General features: G+C 38.7%; 1 protein-coding gene across 2 annotated transcripts; it reads left to right on the forward strand.

The window, feature by feature from the left end:
* The first annotated feature begins 1,658 nt into the window (after window positions 1–1,658).
* Window positions 1,659–26,984, forward strand: LOC127952119 (casein kinase I). Of its 2 annotated transcripts, XM_052550416.1 has the most exons (10): window positions 1,659–2,145; window positions 12,007–12,117; window positions 15,974–16,122; window positions 16,460–16,688; window positions 16,832–17,002; window positions 17,361–17,509; window positions 17,627–17,798; window positions 18,439–18,551; window positions 19,718–19,786; window positions 24,943–26,984. In XM_052550416.1, the coding sequence occupies exons 1-9, from the start codon at window positions 2,070–2,072 to the stop codon at window positions 19,748–19,750; spliced, it is 1,203 nt and encodes a 400-aa protein (XP_052406376.1). In that variant the 5' UTR covers window positions 1,659–2,069; the 3' UTR covers window positions 19,751–19,786; window positions 24,943–26,984. The 2 variants fall into 2 exon arrangements, with proteins under 2 accessions (XP_052406376.1, XP_052406375.1); XM_052550415.1 differs by lacking the exon at window positions 19,718–19,786 and having other exon boundaries at window positions 1,661–2,145.
* The last annotated feature ends 146 nt before the right edge of the window (window positions 26,985–27,130 follow it).

The following is a 27,130-nucleotide window of genomic DNA, read 5'->3' on the forward strand; positions in this document are numbered from 1 at the left end:
TACAACATCAGCTCCTGCGGGTGTTATCAGATTAAAATGACCATGTTTCAGAAAAGAGGCTCAAGAGTAGTTTTCCAAAACATACATGCAAAGACTTTTTTTCTTATGTGTTAACATTTGTTTTGGTAATAAATGTATTGTTCTTTCACCTAAAACATTAGGAGAGTTTACTGAATCATGTAACACTGTACAGCTGCATCTTTAAACATGACTTCATTAAATATGAATTAAATGAAGCTTACATTTGAACTTTTAAAAGGCTATTAAGCAGTATCTGCAATTTAAATACATGCAATTGCAGTAAAAATAGTTCTTAGATCAGCAGGCACAAATGTGCACCAATCAGTCATTATCTGCATAAGTTCCCGTAATCATTGTCTCTTTCCACTTCCTTTCTGCTTTATGTTATTGTTACCTTTTTAGGTGATAATTTGCTGTAAATAATCAAGTAATGTTGTGAATATATTCAGACTGCATGCTTTCTTTGATAATAAATGTTATTACTAATGTTTTAGTCTATGGCCTTGGACAACTCTCTCCATAACTTTCAGAATAATCTTTGCAAATCAAATGCTTTGCTTGTGTAACTCAAGTGAATTCTAGATGATTAGAAAGGGCTTTTTTAATAATGCACATGCCCATAGGCAAGTCTACTGTAATAAATAAACTAAGTATTATAAACCCCTTTAAACCCAATCAATATTGGGTTTATTTTACAATTCCTTCCAGAAACTACTGTGCAACTATTATCTTCATCTTAAATCTATTTCCATTTGATTACATAAAGGTGGAAAATATGTCAACTATGTGTTTAAAATAAGTTTCGACTTCACAAACTGGTTTTGTGAGTTATCTTCCTGACACATCATCACAAACACACCCAGTGAACACCCACAGATGTACACTTGGTCATTTCACTGTTGAACTAAATAGACTACAATAGACAAACAATAAATCTTATTCAGCAATGACTTATTTAGCTGACCTATATATATGTGACCCTGGAGCACAAAACCAGTCAGAAGTATCACGGTTATATTTCTAGCAATGGCCAACAATACATTGCATTGGGTCAAAATGATCAACTTTTTATTTTATGCCAAAAATCATTAGGATATAAAGTAAAGATAATGTTCCATGAAGATTTGCTAGCATAAATATATCAAAACTTATTTTTTGATTAGTAATTTCCATGCCTAAGGACTTCATTTGGACAACTTTAAAGACATTTTTCTCAATATTTAGATTTTTTTTTCAGATTTTCAAATATTTGTATCCAAGTTAAATATTTTCCTATCTTAACAAACCACACACCGATGGAAAGCTTATTTATTCAGCTTTCAGATGACACACAAAAACGGCACAACAAAACGGACCCTTACGACTGGTGTTGTGGTCCAGCAGGGTCACGTAGCTTAAATGTTTATTTAAACACAATCATTTACATCCCCGTGCATTGTCCGGGTTTATCAGTGGGAACATGGCTAATAAAACACTTCACTAACTTGTAAATAAACAGTCTTTACACATTGATGGAGCTCCGGCTACGGATGTCTCTGAATCTCGACCGATCGCAGCAGACGGTTTGTTGTCTCAACCCCGAGATTTTCCAGCGCTGTTGCTAGGGGACGTGACGTCACGGCGGCCGGCTGGATCGCTGCGTCTGTTGTAGATACACAGAGAGTCGATGGTAGGTCCAGGGACAGCGGGATCAGGAGGGAGTCGCTCTCAAAATCCGCCTTCATCCTTTCTTAAACAGACTTTTTTCAGGGTGAAATTTACTAGAGCATAAAGTTCACACTTTACTCTTTTTATTAAGCCTAATATTTTGATATTCCCCGATTCGGAATGTTAGAAAACGACTGGTGAAAACTGGGTAGCTGCTGTGAAGGGAGTTAGCAAGCTAGCAGGCTGTGTAAGGGGGATTCAGGCTGGGAGAGACGGAAGAACAGACGGACAACAAAGAACGGGGTTTCGCTGCTTTTATTAAACTCGCCGAGCATATATAATTTTAAACGACTCCCGTTGAAGCTAGCTTCGTCGCTAGCTTTGTTATTTATCCGTTTATCATGGAGCTGCGAGTAGGAAACCGATACAGACTGGGACGGAAAATTGGCTCTGGATCCTTTGGTGACATTTATTTGGGTAAGTCGTTGTCTAGTTGTTCATCTGTCAGTTTGATAATGGTGCTCACCATATTTTGTTTTGAAACCTCAAATGGCTTCCCAGTGACCCTCAGTCAGCTGCTCTCGAGAGTCTGATTCAGTGTCGAAAACCCCCACTAACCAGCGCTAGTTTAAAAGCTGGTTTAACACGACAGTTTACCGGCATTAGTCCCGTGTTTCTGTGTAAACAAATATTGTTACGAATATTACGTGATATGAGGCTTTTCTTGAGTGAAAATACAGAAACAGGCGGTCCAGCCTAACCGGTTATGCTTTATTGACCAGACAGTATTAGAAATGATATTGTCAAGAGCCTACAAAACTGCTGTATATATAAGTTACATTTGTACTCTTACTATAAAACAAACAGTGAAGAAACTGTAAGTCCCAGATCGTAATTCAGCTTTGCCTTTTCTAAAAACACTGTTGTACATTTAGTTTGCTGAACTGTCAGTAATCATGTGTCATTATGTTCATAATTGGTTATGTGTGCTGTAGGAGTCTCACATTTGAAAGGTGTTATTGTAATGGCAATGTCCTGACCTGGTATATCCTTTCAAAGACAAAGTGTTTGTGTCTTAAACATCTAATATTTTCTATATCAAGGTGTAAGTCAACTTGCCAACCCCCCCCCCCCCCCTCCTTTTAAAGACTCTGCCACACTGTATGTGTACGGTATTTTTGTTATCTCACTGATTTGTCAGGTCTTGCAGGTCTGACAGAAGAGGAAGTTGAAAATAGTTTTTCACAAGTAAACAGATAGCATTGGTATCGCACGCTGTGTGCAACTTCTGAGTTGTTTCTACATGTTGCTAGAGATCTTTAATTATAAGAACCTCTATGAAAGGTCTGTTATGCTCAACTTGAACAAGTTGGCAAGTTCCCTTCGCGTGCAAGTTTCAACTTAACTTCCACATGGTCTTGTGAAAAGAACTGGTGACATAATATTAGCTTTCGTCATTGGTTTTTGGGGCCTGAGGTAACTAGTATTGTAATAGGCAGCTGCCTTTTAATGTACCTTTGTGGTAAGGTCTTATGTTATCACAATAAAGTTATTATATATATGGTTCTGTGCTTAGTTTCTTTTGAAGCCTCCTGCGCCGGCCTTTATGGATTGGATTGTGATGCAAAGTTTTTGCATTGCAATATGGGATGCATATGGTGTCTTGTGGTTTGATGGGCTTTGTGCTCTTGCTAAACTCCTTGGTTTTCGTTTTGCAGTTGGAGTTGTGTGCTATGATCTCATCGCTGGCCAGAGTTGTTGATTAAGAAATGTTCTCTGAAGTACTTTGGTGGAGAAATGCTCACCGCCTCCTCTCTGTACTACTCTCCAGAAACGGCTTAAAAAACAACCACTAGTTCCAGAGCAAGATCCTAAATCTGAATGGTTAAGTTGCCTATTAAGTTCTTGTGAAATTTTGTTTTTTTGCAAAAGTCCATTGAAGTTTGCGGACCAAGTAGGAAGAAGGATTTTTGTTTGGCCGTTTACAGGATGGCACAATCAGTGCACTTTAGAGTTAGGTTACACATCTTATACACGTCGCTGTGGAATTAATGGTCAACATAGAATCCAAGTGTGTGAATTACCAAGTGCCTAAATGTTGTTATGCAACAGTGGTGATTCAGCTGGTGTACTGGAAATGGTACTCACTAGGGGCTTATGCAAAGACTCCCAATATCCCGACACCTGAGGAGGCAGGGCCTGACAAACTCCAGCTGCGGCTGATGGAGGCCAGACTGACCTGATCAACAACACATGGTCTCTTTACCAAGCCTCTTAAAAAGTACAAACCCAGCCTGTCTGTGTGAACCAGAGATGGGGAAATAGCTACTCGCAGAGCTCTCATGAAAACATGTTTTGTGGCTTGTTAAATCATGCAGCTCAGAGCGTTTTTAGTGGCTCAGTGCCACAATGTTTTTCCACTGTCTTCAGTAAACAACAACTTCTATATCGCGTTTTGGAACTGTATCGGAATTTTCTTTTTTGAATATTTATTTGTGTAAATATGGGAATTGAGCATTACACTATTCAAAATACACCGCTCAAAAGTTAAGGGTTGGTGATGTCTGACTGATGTTTATAATATTACAAAAAGTCAAATAAACGCCTTTTTTAAACAATATTTTTTAAAGAATACAACAACTAGAATACAAAAAACTAGATAAAAAAAAAAGAATAATAATAAAGCAGCAGCACAACTTCAACACTGATGACAGTAAGAAATGTTTATTGATCAGTAAATCAGCACATTATAAGGATTTCTGAAGGATCATGTCACACTGAAAACTGGGGTAAAGATGCTGAAAATTCAGCTTTGATGTCACAGGAATAAATTGTTTTAAATTATATTTATAAAATGAATTTTAAAATGTAGTAATAATTCACAATAACAGTTCAGTTTTTACTGATTTCATTTCATTTTTGTGTGGACAGTGAATCTGTATATTTTCTGTAAAAATGATTTTATCAGTCCACATCTTGCCCCTAGTCAGACACTGCTACGACACATAACAGAAACAAAAACAAGAACAAACACTGAACAATTGTCTTTTCATTAAATAACATTAACACCGATTAATAAATGTATTGTTCCATGTTTGTTTGTATAATGCGTTAGGGCTGTGCAAAAAATCGAATGCGATTTTCATGCACATCTCATCAGTAAAGACGCTCTTTTAATTAGAAGTATTATCTCCAGCACGTGTTTTCAGATCAGGGTTGCCAAGTTTTCACAACAAATCCTGCCCAGTTGCTTCTCAAAACTAGTCCAAAAGTAGCCCAATCGCGTTTCCAGGAGGGTCCCAGATAAAAATTGCTTTCCGGGGTTAAAATTTAAGTTTTATGGCATGGTTCCCTTGGTAAACTTCACATTTTAGGGGCTAAATATCATGTTATTGGTATTGTAGCTTCGACCCGCGGACATGAAAAACTTACCACAGACTTGGCAACACTGGTTGGTATTTACTACACCGAGCCGTAATTCACTGACAATCTACACAAAATCGATTTTAAAATCGGAGGCGATTCTTTGTCGATTTTGAAAGCGATTTTGTGTTAGTTGTCGGTAGACTACGGCTCTGTAGTAACTGCAGCTCCACCTGAACCAGTGTTGCCAAGTCTGCTGTTGTTTTTTATGTCCGCGGTTCAAAGCAACCCCAATACCAATAACATGATATTTAGCCCCTAAAATGCGAATTTTAACAAGACAACCATGCCAAAAAAAAAACGTATATTTTAACCCCGGAAAGCATTTTTTTTTTTAAATCTGGGAACCTCCTGGAATCACGATTAGTTTTGGACTAGTTTTGAGAAGCACTGGGGGGGCACCTGATCTGAACACACGTGCTGGAGATAATACTTCTAATTAAAGGAGCGTCTTTACTGATGAGATGTGCATGAAAATCGCGTTTTCTCCATTTTTAGTGCATTTCTGTGGCAGAATTACAGCGCCACACTGGTCTGGCATGTATACTACATCATTTTGTGTCAGTTTTGTTGCGTGTGGATGCAGTTATTTCTTGAGAAGAGAAAAAAAAAAAGGTTAGGATAGAGAAGGCTCTGACTTCGTGTGGATGTAGCCGTAGATTAGCTTTGCTGTCATCTAATATTGTATGCATTTCAATGATTGATTTGTAATTTTAGTTGTGTTTTTTGCTTATTTAGACAAAATAGTATAAAATAATAATAATTTTAGCCATTTGTCGGTTATCGGGCATAGCATAAAACTAATTGACTTGTTGCAATTGGTTCAAATTCGTTACTAGGTTTTCCACCCTGTAGAACACTTTGTCCACATGCTCTTTGAGTGTTGTTTAACACCCAGTGTTGTCATAAATGTCTTCTTACTGTGTTGCTGAACAGGTATTATACCCACACTGCTTTAACATGCTGCTCTCTCATTTACCAGAGATGCTTATTTAGCAGATCTCTCACTAATGAATTGAATCTCAACATTGCAACACAAGTATCCATCTGTCTCTGCACTGCACAAACTAACAACCTTGTGGTCACGCAAAATGAATTTGAGCATATGCACATGAATGAGATGAGTGCAACCAATTTGTTCTCCAGACAGGCTCAGGCCGAACCCCCAATCCCTCTGGAGGGCCCTGGGCCTGGTGTGTGGGGTGGGGGTTGAGAAATATGCCAGCTGCCTGCAGTTGGGGTGATGACTGACATTTATTGATCTACAAGTTTACATCATGGAAGGCGTCCCCAGAAAAAATATTGCACTTTTATCTTAAAGGGGAAGAAATTAGCAGAGTGTGTTATGAAGGAACCAGATATTCAAGCAGATGAAAAGAGAAGGCTAAAGAGTCCAAAACCATGATTGATATTCAGCAGTGAATGAAAAGTAACCAAGGGCGTTGAAGTCATTTGTGTCATTCGCTGTTGAACCATGTGCAAGTAGACAGCTGTGTTAAGGATGGGCCACTGTAGTGTTTACTGATGTATTGAGTGAATGTGTCTGAACATGTTCCCTGTGCTGTCAGTATAGGGGAAGAAGAACATTCTCTCTGCTGAATGTGCCCAGGCAAATCAAATTCCACTGTACATATCTTTGCAGTCTTTGATATTCAGCAGTAGTGGTGGTGTAACACATTCATAGAGGCATGAAATGCCAAAAGATCAAGGGGAGATATTTTACAGAGAAATGCACAATATAAAACGTACCACTCACCTTAGTCTTGACTGTGACAAATAAAACAAGCGACTTGGATTAGGCTGATATGGAAAATGGTTGAATGGATCCTTGTTTGTTTGCATGGGCTTAGCTAGGACTTCTTGTAATAAGCCTGATCAGGTGTCTAGGCTTTGCTCATGTTAATTGTAGTAATATGCCTCTAATGTATCTGATGTGTTGCTGTTTCTCTTTTCTTGTGTATGTACTATGTACTCGTACTGCGAGGCTAAAAAAGGCAGGACAATTGGAGCTCTGCAGCCTGGTCTCACTCGTGTGTGACGGGAAAATCTCACCATCCCCAACAGTGGACTTGGTTCAATTAAATGGAAATGTGGCTGATGAGAGTAGCTGTGCACACTGACAAACAGCAGTAAATCCTGGCAGGAACCTTTAAAATATTCCAATTTCCAGCAACATCCTGCGTGTGATGCATGTACTTGCTCTGGCATAGTAGACATAGATGTATGTTAGTAGATGCCCCTGGCACATAGAAACAGACAGTAATGTGGCATACACTTATATACAAATACTGTTCAGTTTCTTGCACAGACCGATCGTTTTATATCTTAAGACCTCAGTGTATTGTCACAAGCGCATGGTTTAATTTAGTTTTGTCTGTTTGTTTGTTTTTTAACTCTCAAAACAGTGGAGCCCATTGACTGCGATTATAAGACTGCAACGGTTTGAGTTAAAAATCTTTGTTTGTGCTCTTCCGATGTTACAAAGTCACCTACATCTTGGATTCCCTGGGGGTAAACAGATAAACAGCTAATTTTCTTTTTTTGGTGAACTATCCCAATAAGTGGAGGTGGTGAATGTTTGAGGTTACATGAAGAATTGTGTCAATGTACCTCTTTAGGAAACTTGTGATGCCTTGACTTGTGGTCTGGTGATGTATACAATATACTAGGGTTGATAAAACATTTTTTAATTGTTGTCATTGTTCAAATTTAAATGAAATAAAAGTTGTTTGGAATGGATTGAATCATTATTTAAAATAATCTTGGAGATTTTTTAATTGCCTAAATCATAAATTCAGCCGGGTTGAAGCCTGTTGTGATGTTTTTTTTATGGCACCCGTCCCCTCTGCATATATATTTTTTCCGTCTTTTTTTTTAGACATGGAAAATCGATTTTACAATCGATTCAATGAACACTCATGTCTTAAATCAAAAATTATTTTTTTCACAAAAGTGACAGCCCTATAACTTATGCATAGAACCAAGTCCCTGCTTGACATTTTAATTTCTGATAATCCGTTACACTATCACATTATGAAAGCAAAGATCTGTCACTGTTTCAGTTTTACGGCAGCTTCACAAATGTTTTAAATGTTTGTTATGGTATATTTGGGCAAGACCTAACCTAATCTAAACAGACAAAGAAACAGATGACAGTTTTGTTAGCCAAGTCAGTCAACATGTTAAATGTTTTTTTTTCATCAGGATCATTTGTCTTTTTCTTTTCCCATGTCTTGCCATGTTGTCTAGCTCTTCTTGACTGTAAGGATAGATACAAAGATACAAATGTGTTTGAGTGTTTTTTTTGCATACAGATCCTCACTATTGTTTTGCAATTGAAACAGACATGCTTGTGTTCTTTTAGGTGAGAATGTCTACCAAATTATTTGTCACTGATTCCTGTTGTGATGATTAACAAAACAGGGGTTGCCTTAATGCATTGTAAAGCCCAGAATCAAAGCTTTTAGGTTAACACCTAGTTTGTCAACCATTTAGTTGTCCGCTTCCAAAAAAAAAAAGAGAACTTGAAAGTATTAATTTTGGTCCCAACAAGCTGTTGGTTTACCAAAATCTTTCTATAGTCAAATAAGGCAGAAGTATAACCCTACTCTCTTACAGTAGATTTCATGAGAACAGAACAATTCTCACATACTGTAAATTTGCAAAAGCAGCACAATCTGTTCACCCACAGTTTTGTATTAAGGATGTTCTATGTATCAAAGTAGCAGACTTGCGGTACATTAATATTTGTGATAGTGTGCCTCTTTTTAGCTTTCCGTCTGTGAGAGCTGTTGCTCATCCATACATTTTATTGACCCATCATGTATATTTGATCATCTGTAATGTGTAGCTTTATTAAGCTAATTGTGTTGGCCAGCTCATGCATTAGCAGCTTTGGCCAGCTCATTTTATTTTCAGGAGCAGTGTTGAAGAGCACTATAGTATTGAAAGTAGGGCTGCCCCGTAATAGTCGACTGACCAGAAGAGGCTTGATCAACCAAAACTGTTTTAGTTGTTTAGTTACTAGGGTTGGTACCTATAGAACCAGTATGAACCGAATCAGAATGCAGATTTCAGTGCCAAATTTTGCTGCCTCGATTGAAATATTTGTCCCAGTCCTCCGAAATATACACAAGAAGCATGGGCATCGCTAGGCTTTTTTTAGAGGGTCTTTAGCATTTAGCTCCATAAACTGTTCACATTCACGATTGCCTCAAAGTCAGTCACTACGTAACAGATGGAGGCGCTGGTGCGCTCACTCCTAAAATATGGTTTTTGGTCATACAGATACAAATAATACATCTCTTGAATCTATAAAAATTCTGCGTTTATTTGTGTGCATTCATAATAACAACAAAACTTATGCTTTTGTAAAATAATGAAAGCAAACAGGATGCAATATCTGCCGTCTCGGTCTCTGTGAACTTGAGCGTGAATCTCCGTGTATACTTAAAGATAGAAAAACATCTATAGAGAGCGAAATGTCTACTTTAAAATAAACCAATTCAAATGGAACACAAATATATGTAATGCGTATGAAACATGCATTCAAGGCGCATCCACTACTGCGGAGATTACGAGTCCATGTCGCTGAATTAATCTATTAAACCGAAAACAAAGAATAAATAATGAAAATGTTATTTGCAGCTTTCTTACTGCCTCCTTACAGCCTCCTTCTCCTGACACATTCATAATCATTACTTCTGCGGTGTGCTGTGGCAGGCTTTATATATTTACTTGAGCACTTATAGGCTATGTAGGCAATTAAAGTCTCATTATAATGATTTAAATGTTTATTAATAAATGTGTAATTTGTCAACTAATGCTTAAAATAAATGACTACTAGTCGACCAGAAAAATCTTTAGTTGAGGGGAGCCCTAATTGACAATTATTGATTGTTATACCACTCTTCACGCGGCAGTACTCCCAGGATGAGTTTAAGGTTTTAGGGACTTTGGGACTGTGGGAAAACCACTACAGATGTGATCGAAAAGGGTCACAATCACCAGAGTCGTATCGTATGGGCCCATATAAGCAGTTGGCCTGTTTAGATGGCTTGCCTATTTCCAAAAGCCATGACAAGTGATGGCTTTGTAGAGTGTGTCCTATGAAGCTGGTACTGCTTGTGCCTCTTGGAGTGTCTTTTTAAAATGGAAATAGATCATGGTAATTTAGGAAGCGCAGTGGCTGGAAATATATACATGATGAGTTTCAACAGGAGTGTACCGGATCCAGGTCCACTGCGGCATGGTCCTGGTATAGCACTTGTTTAACCTGTAAAAATAAACCGCTTGCGCATCCAACATTTAAACCATATTTACTAAACGAGTTCTAGAGAAACGTCCTGGCACAGGCACCAACAGGATCTGATGTGTGCGGTATTTGCTTTTACTTGCACTGTGTTTTCACACTTGAAAAGTTGTTAGTTGTAGTTTCTGCATGTATTCTGTTCTTGTATCCTGTGATATGCTTGCTATACATTTTTTTTTTTTTTTCTTGGTACCAAAATGTGTTAACAGTAGTTCTTACCATTCTGATAAATGTTACTATATGATTCATGTTACTGGAAGTCACTTCGGAGTTGAGTATCATATGTCATATTCACTCTTGTCTATTGTGGAGGGGCATTTTACAGTGAGTTTTATCATCAAACATGTTGATGTTATACCCACCACCACCCTTTCAATAAGCTGATGCCAATTTATGTCCGGCATAATGGCTTCACAGCTATCTACAGCAAGAAAAGAAAAATAATTAAATTTAACTTGCTTCCCATTTATTACTTGAAGTGAAGTACTTCTTTGAGACCACCGCAAATACTACTAGATTAACTAAGAACATTTGAACAGCCGATAAAAATAAGAACAAATAAAATAATAATTAGGGAAAATAACACAGCAGTGTTCACTGTATAAATTAAATATAGATTTTTATCACAGCTGCAGTATTTATAGGCCGCTGTCCCTTTAAGACAGATTTATCACATCGGATTTCTTTCTCAGCTGTTTTCGTTCATTTGAGACATAACTTTATGAATTTTGTTCAGTGGATTCAGAAGAGGATTCAGTTTGGTATTCGCACGCCGCCTGCGGTTGTGCATGTAGAGAACAGCACGCGAGAAATGAATTAAGTTTCCTCTCACCTTTTCTCTCTGAAATTGTTTAAAATTCGCTTGCTTGTGTAAATACGAACAAGTGATAAACTTACACTCTATTTTGGTTAAATTTAGCAATTAATCCATGGATCACATGCGTGCTGAACCGTGGGGCTTGGTCCGTACAGATCAACTATGATCCGTTTAACCGCTATTGTTTTTTTTAAACCTGCTCATTCATCCTGTCTTTCATGTCACATCCCTCAGGCATAACACACACGCATAGCCTAGTTCCTGGGAATGCCACAGTCTTGTCGTTCTCCTTATGTTTCACTGGGAGTCTGTTACAGCAGATGACCGTGGATGATTTTCAGCATCCTCTGCTCAGGATGTGGAGGTGAGGCAGATGGTGGGCCGGAAAGAAGGTATAGCAGTCCGTGTAGATAATTGTTCCCACTCCCTCATGCTGGAAAGCTACATGCATGAGTCAACCTTAGATATGTGGATTTTTTTTTTTTTTTATCATAGTAGGCCTGCAAATTCATTATTTTTTAGTTATATTAATTGTGTCCCAATAATGCACTGGAAGCTAGGAGTATTTAGACAATGCAAAGCCTCTCTAGTTGAGTGGATTTATTGTTCTAATGCTTGTGTATTATACGTCATGGGTACGTGAGCAGATTTTTTTTGTTAAAGCTATCTACTTTAGACACATCAAGTAATTTGGTTGTTTTTCCACCCACTATCCATTTTTCGCTTTTTTCTTTTGGTTATATATAGATTTACTGACTTCTGTCTCCACTCTTTTCTGATTTTCCAGGCACAGACATCTCCGTGGGGGAAGAAGTAGCCATCAAGCTAGAATGTGTGAAAACGAAGCACCCACAGCTGCACATCGAGAGCAAGATCTACAAGATGATGCAAGGAGGCGGTCAGTCAATAGCTCCTTGTGGTCTCTATCCATTAACGCAGAACCATGAGTCACACATATACACATCACACAGCTGTCACATACATAAGAGCCTGTATAATATTAACTATATTTAATATGAACAGTTGGGTGTTAAATTGATATTTACATTATTAGTTGTTGTTTTTTTTGGGGGGGGGTAATATTTAAACTGAATATTGCTAGGTATTGAAAGGCTGTTTAATAGCGTACCATTTTTTAATCATATTGTGAAATTTTAAAAGCAGAGCTTAACATTATAGAAATATAAAAATACACACAGCCATTCAAAGGTTTGGGGTTGGTATTTTGTTATATATAAATAAACTTCTATTTTTGATTTCTATATTTTAAAATGTTAGTTATTCCTCTGCGAGCAAAGTTGAATTATCAGCAGCCATTACTCCAGTCTTTAGTGTCACACATACTTCAGGAATCATTATAATATGCTGATTTGGTGCCAATTTTTTCTTCTTATAAACCCTGAACACAGTTGTGCTGCTTAATAATTTGTGGAAACCGTGGTACTGTTCTTTCCAGCATAGAAAGTTCCAAACAGCTGTATTTATTTGAAAATTTTATATATTACCCCAAAAAAATCTTACTAACTCAAAACCTTTGAACATTATAGTGTAGATAAATATGGGTTATTTTGTGCTGGGGCCAGTGGGAATTTAAAACAGGAACTACTGGATGTTCTTCCTGTTGATCCCTGGTTAGTAGTATTAGCCTCTAAAAGCCTCTATAAATTATGACCATTTTATGTTGGCTTAATGTTGTACTTTTGATGAGCTCCTGAGTAAGAGGGTCCTCTGGAGGTAAGGTGTAGTTCACAGGATCTTAATTTCTTAGAGTGTGTTACAGAATACTGTAGCAACAGTGGGCGGCAAACCAATCGTGACCAGTTCCCCTCGCTTCATCAGTCAGTGAGTCAACACATCCTTCTCCAATGAGAGTGGCATTATCAGATCTCAAACTACTCACAGCGATCTGTCACCACCACCATGAATCGTTTTTGTTGTAATTTTGGTTCTGTTGTAATGTATAGGGATGGTTTATGAATATACATGAGGTGCCTGAGGATGCGTCCCCCCATCGGCCCCATGTCATGATGTATGATAGTCCTGTCTGGGGTGTTTTATGATCCCTGCAGCAAAAGTGTGTCGTCTGTGGCATTCACTTTAAAACACGCTCTAGTCTGTCTGCTCTCTCCCAGCATGACTGAGCATGCATGACGTTTTCTCCATGGTGGCCAAACGTTGTGATGGCATCCGTGCCTTGACAGTCCGACATTGTGAGTGAGCCTCCCTCTCAGCGCTTGTGCTCTCTATGATCACATGGACCTCGGGCCAGATGGTGCGTGCGGAGGGGAGTGGGTTTCGGGGGGGGGGAGGGGCCAGCACTGTACATTCCATCTCCTAACTGGGTTTCTTGCACCACTTGCAACCTTATTTAGCACAGCATGAACAGGCATACGCACTGATAACTTTATATTGAGAAAGGTGCGGGTACCTGCATGTATATGTGCATGCATGTTGACTGTAGGAAGAGATCCTTTTATGCCATTTCTTTTTGTATGTTATTATTTCTGCATGTTTTAGCAGCACAGTTGTGGTCTTTTTCGAGTCCATACATGGAGAAGCACAAGGCTTGACATTTTTCTATTTTAATTCTGATTAATATAGACCATGTCAGAGTTTTCCTGATGTGAGAATGGAAAGGCGTGCTGGACAGCTCAGACCAGGAGATATATTTAACCTCCTGAGTTTGCGCAGGAATAGCTGACCTGGAGGATGTTTTCTGGAAAGTGCTGAATAGCAAAAGCTCTGTGTTGTTGGAGGCATCGGCCAGGCTCAGGGTGCACATGGCCGTAGACACGACAGCAGCTGCCGAGAGATCTGTGGCCTACCAGAACTCTGCTGAACTCTCTGTCTCTTCCTCTCCTTGATAATCCCTGAAATATCGCAAAACAAAAGCTTAGGCTTGACTAAAATCATTCTTTATACTGTAATATGACAATACATTTACATTGGGTAAAAAGGGCAGGTGTGGATACCAGGAATTTACTGTAAAAAAAAAAAAGCAAAAAAAAAAAAACTTCCATCCAAAGTTGCGAATTTAACTTATTCGCAAAATTGGAATATTGTGCAAAACATTTGCGAGCAAGCACGGTTTCCATCCAACGATTCAAAGATAACAAAATCTCCTTTTCCTGATAAACTGGCACTGCACATCACTAAGAAAAGTAGGAGAAACTACTGAATATAATAATTATCATACATAACACATTACTTGCAGCTCAGAATGAGCAGACAAAAACACAATAAACGCTGCCAATGCTTTCGGCGGCAGTTCTGTGAGGCAATTCTGCAATACAGAAATACTTTGACTTTGGTTGGTCAGGATTTACCGTCCCATAGCGCAGAGTCACATTGCTTTTTTGATGTGCTTGGAGGAACATATTTTCTCCCATTATTCACATTAACCCTTTTTCGCACAAGTCAAAAACCACCTCAAGTGAGTGTAAAAATTTTTTTGAGAATTAAGGGATTTTTTTTTTTCGAAATTCAGTATTACAATCACTCAATTCTGATGCGATGCTTCAAAAAGTGAATAAAAGCAGGGTGATGGGTTCAGGTGTTACTGTAAGGTATATTGGTGCCCATGTATTCTACTTGCATACGTACAATTCATAAATCATTTGATTTCGAGATATGAAATCTTCTGAAATCTGCTATTTGGGATAAAGGGTACTGATAATAACCACCATGATGGGTGGGGAACTAGAAAGCCACATGATTAATTGGTTAATCATAAGTGGCCTGTCTATAAAACATGGCCAGAACTGAATATTCAAACACACAAAGATCGAACGTGTAACAGTGTAACACCCCACACATAAAAAAAAAAAATAAACAATAATCATTAACAGAAAATGTAAATGTGCTAATATATATCACTCGAAAATAAGGAGAACCAAACATTTTTCTACATAAATTATTACAGTAATTCATAGTACTTGCCTGCAAAAACCATATTGTACAGTAAAATTATGGCATGTTAAACCATTTACATTTTTATATTGTGTATGGTAACTTTAAACGGTTAACAGGTTTTACTGTAATTTAATGCAATATTTTTGTAAAGTTACATAAAAAAATGTATTCCCATCTCATTTAAAATTTCAAAGTGAGAAACAATGCACATTTATTTGCACATTACCAATATAAATGAGCATTTTATTGAAGCTGGTAGCTTTAATTGTATCACATAAGAGTCTTCTTTGTGGAGGATTATGTGTATTATTTAACATCCATTGTATCAGTACAAATTCAGATTACGTTATATTGTTGTGACAGCTGCCTTTCCTGGTTCACGTGTGCCTGAATGGTAAGAGGGGGCAGGAAAAAGCCCTTAAAGTGATCTAATTGGGTATCAGCTGTCTTTCCCTGACGGCCAATATCTTTTCCTGCATCACTTCAAGGTCATGTTAGAGATGGTTTATGGTTCATGGCTGATGAGTTCAAGCCCTTTCTGAGGGTGACCAACCAGGACTGCTGGTTTATTTAAGATGAAGCCCTGCTTGGGTTTTATCCCATCACTGCCCTACCGAAACAAACGGGCTCCCAACCCCCCACCTATTATAGTGTAGCTCACGTTCAGTTTCTGTCAGTCAGTCCTTCAAAGATACAAATACGTATTAGTCAGACTTTCTTCTCTATTCTGTCATTAAAATTTTCAAGATCCTTTTAGTTGGCAAACATTTCCTTTATAAAATCCGAATTGCCTTTTTACAAGAAAAAGTCATCTGTACTAATGGTAATTGTTTCTCTTACAGTCGGTATCCCAACAATCAAATGGTGTGGAGCAGAGGGAGATTACAATGTGATGGTAATGGAGCTGCTGGGACCCAGTTTGGAGGATCTCTTCAACTTCTGTTCTCGCAAGTTCAGCCTAAAGACTGTTCTTCTGCTGGCTGATCAGATGGTAATGCTGGTAGACATGATCACTGTAACCTTTGTCCTCTCAGCCCTACCTGTCTATTATTATAGGACACCTGAAATGGGATAATGTGGTGTTCAGATGAAATGACAAGCTTTACTGTCATCCTTTTAGCTGTTTTGTTTGTTCTTTTTCACTTGTGTTTGACTGAGTATTAAGTGCCAAGAGGCTTTGTGAAAGGAGGCATAATGTGAAAGGACTGCTTGTTCAGTGGTTATCAAGCCCTCATTGCTTTATTTGGACTGGTGTGTTAGGTTTGCATACACATAGTTTCTCATTCAGTCATTCGACCTGCTGAACCTGTCTTCTGTTCTGTCCTCAGATCAGCCGTATCGAGTACATTCACTCCAAGAACTTCATCCACAGAGACGTCAAGCCCGACAACTTCCTTATGGGCCTGGGGAAGAAGGGCAACCTTGTTTACATCATTGACTTTGGCCTGGCCAAGAAGTACAGAGATGCTCGCACCCACCAGCACATCCCTTATCGCGAGAACAAAAACTTGACTGGCACTGCTCGCTACGCTTCCATCAACACCCACTTGGGCATAGGTACACTGACATATATTAAAACCTCCAGTACTTTCAGACCTGACCTGTCATCACCCGAACATTTACGATTAAGCCACTTCACGTCTTATAGTCTGGCGATTGAAATGACACACAGTGTTTATCATCTGTGTTTTCTTTCACAGAGCAATCCAGACGAGATGACTTGGAGTCTCTTGGCTATGTGCTCATGTACTTCAACCTGGGCTCCTTGCCATGGCAGGGTCTGAAGGCTGCCACAAAGAGACAGAAGTATGAGCGAATCAGCGAGAAAAAGATGTCCACTCCTATTGAAGTCCTGTGCAAAGGATACCCATGTAAGCTTCTGCTTATAAAGAAGGTGTTTTTAAGTAACCAATAGGCTTAAGTTATATTATATCACACCAATGCTGCTTACTAGTTAGAGGCAGGTGGTAGAAGAGAGCATTTGATCGGACCATTCAATCGAATATATCAGTTATCACTATTTCTTTTATAATTATAATACTTTTTTACTGTCTTTTTGACCAAATAAATGCAGCCTTAGTGAGCATATGAGACTTCTTTTAAAACCATCAAAAACTCTTACCAACTCCAAACTTTTGAACAGTTGTGTTGATGACTTTAAATACGACCAAAGTGACTAAAGGCCACACAAACTTAATTTCATTGCATGTGCCTTTTGTTTGATTCCAGCGGAGTTTGCCACATACCTCAACTTTTGCCGCTCCCTTCGCTTTGACGACAAGCCCGACTACTCTTACCTGAGACAGCTCTTCAGGAACCTTTTCCACAGACAAGGCTTTTCATACGACTACGTGTTTGACTGGAATATGCTCAAATTTGTGAGTGACACATGGGTTGTCTTTGCATGCATGCTGTATTTCTTAAAATTGTTGTTGGTTTTTATTGTGGTCTATTAAAGCCTTCGTGCTCCATTTCTAATGTGTTGTGCTGTTCAGGGTGCAAACAGAGCGGCAGAGGATCCTGAGAGAGAGCGGAGGGATCGAGAGGAAAGACTGCGACATGGGCGGAATCCTGCGGCCCGTGGCATGATGCCTTCCAGCTCAGGTAGACCCAGAGGAACCCAAGAGGTAGCACCTCCCACACCCCTCACGCCAACCTCACACACAGGTAAGACTTCCTCTGCTGCCTGTAGGTGCTTGTTTTTTAACTCAAGTAAACAGCTGAAGAACTTTTTTTGTTTTTGCATAAGGATTATTTTGATTTGCAAGATTACACAAGGGTTTTCTTTCTCTCCACTGCTTCAGATCAAGACCGATTTGTATTCATCAGCTTCTTTCTTTCCTGCCATTTGTTGTCGTCTTAGCTGACAGGAAGTGGTTAAAGGGTTGCAAGCTACTATGCTCAGCAGGATGTTTGCTAGACATGACTTAAATTTACTAGCGTTTGCCTTGTCAAAGGGCAGAGGTTCACACAGATATTTCTACAAGAAAGACACTTTAACAGTGACCCTGCACTGGTCTTGAAGTGTATGTCCTCAAGGAGTCGAGCGCACAGACTCATAAACCCCCACCATATGTCACCTCTACTGGAGTCCCAGTATTATTCAAATAATGTTTATTCTCTGTGGGGCCCACAGCTCAATGCAGTTTTTCCAGTTTGGTGTAATTACTTTGTGGTTCAGACGTTGGAAAACTGCAGGATTTTTGTTTAGGTGGACACAACCCAATGTGTGGTGCCAGTGTCCTTTTTTCCTTCATTTTCCATGCTTTCGATGACACGTGTCTTCCTTCCTTTGTCTTTTTGCCAGGAATGGAGCGAGACAGGAAGGTCAGTATGAGATTGCACCGTGGAGCCCCTGTCAACATTTCCTCCTCTGATCTAACTGGTCGACAGGACACCTCACGCATGTCCACATCACAGGTACCAACGTTATGACATGAAATACTCATCCCACTGTCGCCTGTGTGTTTGGCAGCATTGTTAGTCTGTGGCCCCAGCTCCACTGCTCTTAGTTCTTTATTTCCAGTCAAGTCTGACCACAAAATAGATCACGTTGGTTAGAAAGACTTTATAAACAAACTCCTCCTCAGTTGTTTTCCAGCAGAGAGACACACAGGAAAAGATGATAGAAAGTGATAGCCCTGAAAGAGTGTTTCGATGGAGCTTTTTGTATGCCGTGGCCTGGCATGTTATGGAGCCCATGTCACGGTCTACAGAGCTTTTGGCATGCCATTATACAAGCACTCTGCTCTCAGAGGTGTTTTTGGGCTACACATGCTGTAAAGCTGATCTTTAAATGTGTGCATGAGTGAAATTGACAGTATGTGAATAAATGTTCGAAAAAGTAAATAAACTGGTCTTTTTACCCTGGTAAATAACCTATTAGGAAACAGACATGTTTCTATTAGAATAGAATGATTTTTTTAAAATTAATTATTATTCTTGTTGGACTCAACAATAAGATTTCCCCCCCTCTTAATCCAGTTAATTTTTTTTTTTAATGATTTTTCCAGTTTTACATGTAACACATTTTTACTGATAAAAAGCATTAAACAAACCTAAAAAAAGCATTTTTGCTGGAAAATGATGGAATGTGGTGCAAAACTTTTTTTTTTTTTTTTTAAAGCCTACGTAAATGTCTCTTTCAAGACTAGCACAAATCACTCTCTCTCTGTTGCTTTCAGCCAGCTATGTAACAGTGCATTGCTAACATATTTACACGAGTTTAATTAGCAAACAGCATTGTTCAAACTTCACTAAGATGTGACATTTGCTTTACATAACTTATAAATGGAAGGATAGTTGAAATGCAAGCGTTGGCCCTGGTCCATCCTTATTGTTGAGCCCTGTATTGTGCAACCACTGCCACATAATTTGGATCTTATTTGCGTAGAGATCTTTTCAGAACGTGCCACATTCCTGGAATGCTGCCCACAGTCATAATTCTGTCCAGAGAGCCTCTGGGGATTTGAATATTTGCTTTTAACGCTTCTGTTCAGATCCGCATTTTTGAGGTGTTTACCACATTGTTGTTGTTGTTTTTTTCACCACAAATAAATGTTTCCCCCTCCACCCACCCACTTCAGAATAGCATTCCCTATGATCAACACGGCAAGTAGATGCTCACCATGTTCTGGTATGAGAGACAGCATTGGGTGAGTGTCAGCTGGGTGTCTTTTTTATTTCTTTTTAATACCTGGACTACCTCCACTTCCCTTCATTTGATTAATAGACTCCCTGTCCCACATCACTGCTGTACGGCTGTTACGCAGCACATCTCACCACACAGAATGAAGAGACTTCACAACTTCATTCTTCATATTAACTGTAATTCAGATAAAGCAGTCAGATGTTTAGCAAAGGCTCCTGAAGTGTTCAATTGAAAAGCAATATGGTGTTATTCGAACAGAGTGCAACAGTCGGGCTCCAGATGTAAAAACCATACATTTTCTCCATAGAGACACAAATCTACAATCAGCTCTGAGGTTCTCTAAAAGAATCTTATGCAAACATTGTTGAAGATTAGCGCCCAGCGGTCTGTCTGAAGTTTCAAGCTAGTTTCTGTACAAAAGCAGTTTCAGTGAAAGTAAGACATCAACTTCATTGCCTTCCAAAAATATTTTTTCATACCTGACTCAGTGGTGTTATTGTTACATTTCATTTGTTATTTTTTTTGGGTAGTCTTTCCTGAGATTGTAGTTTGCTTATTCATAACTGATATTAAAAGTTCACCCAAAAAAATGAAATTCTGTCATTAATTACTCACCCTCATGTTTTAATGAAATCTGAGTGCTTTCTGACCCTCCATAGACAGCAATCTAAGTACCACGGACTCTTGTGACTCTACTGACATGGAGGAAATTGTTGAATAAAGTCATTATTTTTGTTTTCTTTCTGCATAAAATGTATATCTGTAGCTTCATAATATTAATGTTGAACCACTGTCACATGGACTATTTTACTTTTAAATTTGATGTCCTTACTACCTTTCTGGGACTTGAACATGTTAATTGCATTGCTGTCTATGCAGGGTCAGAAAGCTCTTTGATTTCATCAAAAATACCTTAATTTGGGTTTGGAACTACATGAGGTAATGACTGAATTTTCATTTTTCATATAAGCATTTATTCTTTCAAATCAGAGTTCCTTAAAATTAAATAAAAAAATTGTTTTTGAAGTGACATGTTGAGATAGTTTGAAGCAGTTAATATAAGCATGTTTTGGACAACTTGCATAAGCTCACTGCAGATCACCGTGTTATGCGTTATATTTGAGATGTGTTCACAGTGTCAAAATGTATTGATATAACCGGTACTTTCCTATCCTGGGGGGAAACTCAGTTTCGATTATGTTCCACACACACACACACGCGTTCCACACGTGCAGTGGTAAAAACAGCACTGCATTTTTTGGTACACATGCATGCTGAACCAGAACACTCGTATCGGAATTTTTTTTTTTTTTTTTTTGTACGAATCTGTATCGTTACACCCTTCCTTAAAATTAATCTCAAAGCTGGCTAAATGCTTTGTATTATGGCTCCTTATTGAAGACTTTTTTTCTTTTTTTTTTAATCTATGGAGAAAATGAATGGGAAAATTTCATTTGAATTTGTATTCAAGGCTATAATAAAACCACCAGTATTCATAGCACTGGATACTTGCATACTTTATTCCAGCTTCATCCTTGTTAGCAGTTTATGACCTCACGCTCCACTCTAATGACTCGGATGGTATTTTTAATCTTTGCACAGAAAGTAATTCATAACACCAGATGATGCGATGCGTTACTCACAGATGGACAGTACAGTACTGTTATCCTCTAAGCTGACGGTTGGGCTTTTGCTTATTTTTACTCAAAATTGTGCTAAAGCATTAGTCTCCAGAAATATTTCCCTGCCATAAAAACAGTTTAAAGCATAATTTCAACCCTTGGTGGGTTTGAGGATGCAATTTATGCTATTCCTTTCAGTCACGTGAATTTCTGGCTGACATATCTCCATATCCCAGTGCTTGGGTTTGATCAGATCAAGAGTTGTAAACACAACGCCCACTCTGCATTCATTTAGTGCAAAAAAAAAAGTAGTGCTCCCATGTCACGTATGCCATCCAGACCATCTGTCACAGCTGTCCTAGCAGCCTACACACAATCACTGTGTACTCTTACATGTATTTAGAGAACCCAATAATTGGTAAGCTTAATCTAGTGTTGGAGAGCTAATTCAAAATCAGTCGCTGAAGCTGAGAGGAAGCCCAAATGCCGTGCAGCAGAGAGCTCTTGATTGTGTGCGGTGCATCGCCCTCTGCTTGTGAGTGTGTGTGTCTACACTCTACTTTGTGATGTATCCATAACCTCTAGTCTCCTGGGTGTGGATGCCTCTTTCTGTCTCAATCTTTTAACCCCCAGTGCTTGGTTTTGGATTTCTCTTGGCATGCAGTGTGATCACCCGCTTTGTGCTGCTGTGCAACCTTAATCAATGCAGCTTTACACTTTACACTAAGCCTTTTTGCTTTTAGTTGTTTAAGTGTAAACCTGCTGCTTATGGCCTCAGTTTACAGAAAACCTCCATTAAGTTCCTTTATTATTGTTTCTGCCCTGAATGAATTGTTTACTGGTAGTCTCTGATTTGCTGAACGGCTCACCTCTGCAGCTCTTTTGTTCCCTCTGTAATGTCAGAGATGGATTCACCCCCTCCCTTCTGAGAGCAGCCGTCACATGATTGGCCCTAGAGCCCTCGTGGGCCCCCCAGCACTGCCTTGCCTTTGATGGGAGGATCATGAAAAATGCATCCCCACCTAGTAATTAATCACCTCAGATTTTATTGTGCATCGGAAGCTGGCGCCCATCCTCCAATCTTGAAATAACCCGCCATTTGTGTCCCTGAGTGGAAACCAATAATACAGCATGCATTGTTTTGGTTTTTCCTCTCCTTTGTGTTTGGTGTAATAAACCTTGTTCCCCCTCTCATGCCATATGCCCTCTGCTGTGGCAGGCCATGGGGGAGCTCAGAGGACAGCCCCAGGACCACTTAAAATATTTAAGACTCAAAGCATGCAGGCACAAAGAGTTACCACCCTGTAAGAACTAGTTTTGCACCAAAAATATTTGGAAAAAGGTGTTTCAGTCTTTTGGTGGGTTGTTTAATTTTAATTTCTCAATCAACTGTGAAAAACTTCAATAAAAACAGCTTTTATTTACATCAGGAAAGCCATTTCATGTCCATAGCTCATTAGTTAGCTAGAACCCAAAAAAATCACAATATTCATTATGCTAATAATATGCAGTATATTGCATATGAATTTAATCTATCTTAATTAACATATTTTGGAATAAATCTGTAATAAAAAAAGTTATTACAGCCACCATTTAAATGTTTGTATTTGAACACCGAATTGGAAGTCACAATTATATCATTGGAAAGTTGATATAAAATCTGCTGGATGTGCACTTCAAATGTTTATGTAACTCAGTTTTTATAAGAAATTTTTTTTTTATTAAACTTGATTGGTTGGTTGATGAATTGATTATTAAATAAAAATAATTTTTCATTTTCAGCTCAACTGAAACTATTTTGTTGTCAGTGTTTTGTTGTAAAAAAAAACAAAACAAAAAAACACCTTTTGGTGCATTACTAGTAAGAAGTGTATAGTTCAGAGAAGTTGACCCGGGCTGCTAATGACTTACCTTATGGAATGACATCATGAATCTGAAAATGGTCTTTCTGAGAACTGAACTGACTGTTTATACCTGGTATTATGATCTGTCTTGGTTGAGCCAAAACACTTGTGCATGTTTATATAAATGCACTTTGGTTTCACTTTGAAGTTGTACATAACTCTCAGCATTTTAAAAATGTATTTTAGTCCTGTGGCTGACTGACAGGTAAATAGGTGGTCCTTTGAGTTTTCAATAAATTAAGATGAATTTGTGTTCACACATGCAATGTGGTCACTTGTTTGTGACCACCTTGTAATGTGCTTGCAGTGATCGGATCACAGTGTTTCTTTCCTTGTTTACATGTTTTGAGTGCTGTCTGCCTGTGGCTGGATCACCTGAGACTTAGAGCTTATACTTTTTTCATTGGTATTTCCATGACACAGTCAAACTGAGCTGATTCATGGGAATAGGGGAACAATGGCTATGTTCACACAGCAGAATAATATGGTTGTCAGTCCTGTTTGGAGTGTTAAATATGATTCATTAATCACAGTTCATTTAAAAAAAACTGACACGCTGTAACCAGTCTTAAATATGGACAGTCATAAATCTTCATTAATCAATAGTGAAATAAGAGAGCATATTGATATATTATATGAATAGAACCATTTAAACAAGTTGACCGTTGTCACATTATTGACATGAAGTACACTTACAAGTTTAGTGTCATTAAGATGCTTAATGTTTAACAAAATATTTAACAGTATTTTATTTTAAAATTTAACAAAATATTTAACAGTTCAGTTTTTTTGTGTGTGTTTTTGATGCTTTTTTTAATACCTTGAAAATTATTTTATAAAAAAATTAAATAAAATAGTCACACCCCATATTTTTAAACTGTAGTATATGTGATTGAATTCAATGTTTATTTGTGATCATTATTTGTTGCTGAGGTTACAGGTGTTATGCAAGCATTTGTGAAGCAATAGAATTTGGCGATGTCTGTAAAGACATAATCATCTTATCCGCTCCTGCATTTCATCTTTTAAAGAGTCACGCCTAGCAGTTATCACTCCAAGATACTGACTGCTTGAACGTAGCCAAACTAAAATTGCACTGTTAAAGCAAATTCACAGTGCACCGACAAATGGCAACAAGACGCATTCATTAGGTTTTGTCTGATCATGTGTTCTGACATGGGTCAGCACTTGTTTTCGCCGATTAAACGTGTTGATTCTGTGTTTGTTGTGTCTTGAAATGTCTGTTAATTCACATTCCTTGGACACTGAGTCAACCTAAAAAAATTTATGCACCGAGACCTTGCACACCTTTGTAAAAACATCTCTCAAAATGCTTGCTACAGATGCGAAAAACACCGAAAGTTTAATTATGGTGACGGACGAATGTTTCAGAAGCAATGTGTAAACATGTTGGACACAGGTCTTTTTTTGTTTGTTTTTTAACACGTGAAAGTTTCGGATGAGAATTTCGGACTCTGTGTGCAGGGACCGTTAGTCTGTCTATCAGTGCAGTGTGAATTGGCCTTTTAAAAACACTCAGGAAACTTCTGAGATGCTCTCAGCAACAGTTTGTATTTCTATCATGCGGCATTCAGAAACTAATGTGTCTGTCTCTCCTCTCCTCCCCACGCCAGGCTCTCTCTCGTGTCACCCCAAGTGGCCTGCAGTCTGCCGTACCTCGATGAGACCCTCCACACGCCTCAAGAGCAGACCAACCACGACCCTGATCTGCACTAGGACATCTCCAGCAGCCTCTAACCATGTGAAATCAACCTCAGCAAATCAAATTGAAACGAGACTTCATTTCCTCTTTCCTCTCAATGCAATTAAACACACTTGAGAGTCACGCAAACTCCAGAGATGGACAGATCTTGGTTTTCTTTTCTTTTTTTTCCCACACACACCACACACACATTTCCTTACCTACACTACTCCAGACACATGGGCACAACATTTGTGCTTGTTAACTTCACTTTTTGCCAGACAATTGCTGGCAAGATGGGAGGGACGGGACAGGGCGGGGCGGGGTGTGATTCTCCGCAAATACTGCCTTCGGCCCTCTGACACAAATCAGGAGGAGAGGGCCGTCCTGCCGTCCAAGGGCCTCTTCACAAACCAAGCCATGTACAGTGGCTCTCATAGCGTGATGCACCCTCTCCTGTTGCAAAAAATTACTTTTACACAGCTTTGAAATGCAGCTGTACTGATAGCCATTGACATTTTGCATACCGTAATCTTTTATTTTTGTCTTTTTGTTTATGTATAACCGAGATTAAATTGATTTCACACTGGCTACAGTCTTTTGCAGGTGAATCTTTTTCTCTTTTTGTTAGTTTAACGGCGTTAAGCTTAATGAAATGTGCAGAATTAAATAGAAAGTTTGAAAGCCTGTTCGTTCATGTGGCAGGATGAAGGCAGTGTCCTTTTTATGTCATTTTATTGTAGTTTATCATGTGGAAGGCCAGGCGGAGAAGCATACAGCAAAGGTTCAAGTAGTCATACCCACAGTATCACCAATTGATTTTTAGTTTTTGTTGCACCAACCAACCTGGCCCTCTTTATCAACTCATGTTTTTTGCTCATTGATTTTTTTATTGCATTCCCTTATGCTTTTCTTTGGTTTCTCAAAAGCTGTGAAATGCCTGTATTGTAGAGTTATTAATGTTGATGTTTGTTTCTTTTAACCCCCCTGAACTAAGCTTTTACAGTATCGCAGGCACACGTGGTTGGGTCAAGACTCTTGACAGACATTTAAAGCAGGAAGTCGAATGTGAAAAGGGCTTCTTTTTTCTGACCCGAGGGTATAGATATGAACAACTTGGGGCATATGTTGAGAAAAGCGGGCATGTTTTCTTTTAACATTTGTGTTTTTGGATTTGGAAAAGGATGTCCTGAGCCCAGCTTGTCTCATTGAGAATACACCAGCCATCATTTAAGCCATGGAAGATTTGTTTTTGATTTTCTTTTGACTGACACTTTTAACAATTGAGATGCAAGGTTTTGTTTTTCTTTAGCTTTATTTACTGAGTATTACCAGTGCTTTTAGTACTACCTTTCCCTTGTTTCAGAAGTGTGGTTCCTTGACTTACTGGTGCTATAAGTCACAGGACGTGGAGGGCGAGCTGCCTGTCCGTATCACCCAGCATAGTAGAGCGTGGGCTTTTTCTGTAGTCGTGGGATGGGGTGGGGGGTGGGTTGGCTAGTGGTGGAACTCTTCAATTCTGTTGTCATGTATATAGGATGTTTCTAGTGATGGCAATGTACCATTTTTCATAGCCACTGTCTGTCTGTGTGTGTGTGTGTGTATTGTGAGTATGGGGAAAAGGCTAGTGCTTAGAGAGGTGCAAGGGATTTGTTCCATTCTAGATTTGATAAGTTAGTAATTCTTTCTCTCCACTGGTGGTCTCACAGAAACAGCCGCTCCAGTACTGGTGGTGTTTAAATGTAGGCACAAGTACACTTTGTCGGGGATCGAGCTATTATGGATTTCTCAATTTCATTTTCTGGTTCATTCTACACGCGACTGTTTGGCCAGTCCTTCTGCATCACACTGTGCTGTATCAGGTGGAAATATGGAAATCTTCCTTCCCTGGAAGATTTCTTTCCTCATTTGTATTGCCACTGTATTTGTGTATTTTAAAATGTGTAAATAAATTAATAAGTACTTGTAAGTAAATGTTTTTTTTCCCCCCTTTTCAGCATGTAAAAGATGTTTCTTAAAGACATGGGCCTAGTTCATTCAAAAATTCTAAATTCTATCAATTACTACGTCGTTCCAAATGCATAAGGCTTTTTTTAATTAATTGAGTTGGTTAGACGCAA

This window comes from Carassius gibelio, chromosome B3, assembly GCF_023724105.1.
Source record: "Carassius gibelio isolate Cgi1373 ecotype wild population from Czech Republic chromosome B3, carGib1.2-hapl.c, whole genome shotgun sequence".
NCBI classification, from domain to species: domain Eukaryota; kingdom Metazoa; phylum Chordata; class Actinopteri; order Cypriniformes; family Cyprinidae; genus Carassius; species Carassius gibelio.

Excerpts from the sequence above, each read along its gene's own strand:
- LOC127952119 (XM_052550415.1), top strand. The coding sequence starts at position 2,070 with ATGGAGCTGCGAGTAGGAAACCGATACAGACTGGGACGGAAAATTGGC. Across the intron at positions 2,146-12,006 it reads CTTTGGTGACATTTATTTGG|GCACAGACATCTCCGTGGGG; the intron begins GTAAGTCGTTGT and ends CTGATTTTCCAG. Across the intron at positions 16,689-16,831 it reads CAACACCCACTTGGGCATAG|AGCAATCCAGACGAGATGAC; the intron begins GTACACTGACAT and ends TTTCTTTCACAG.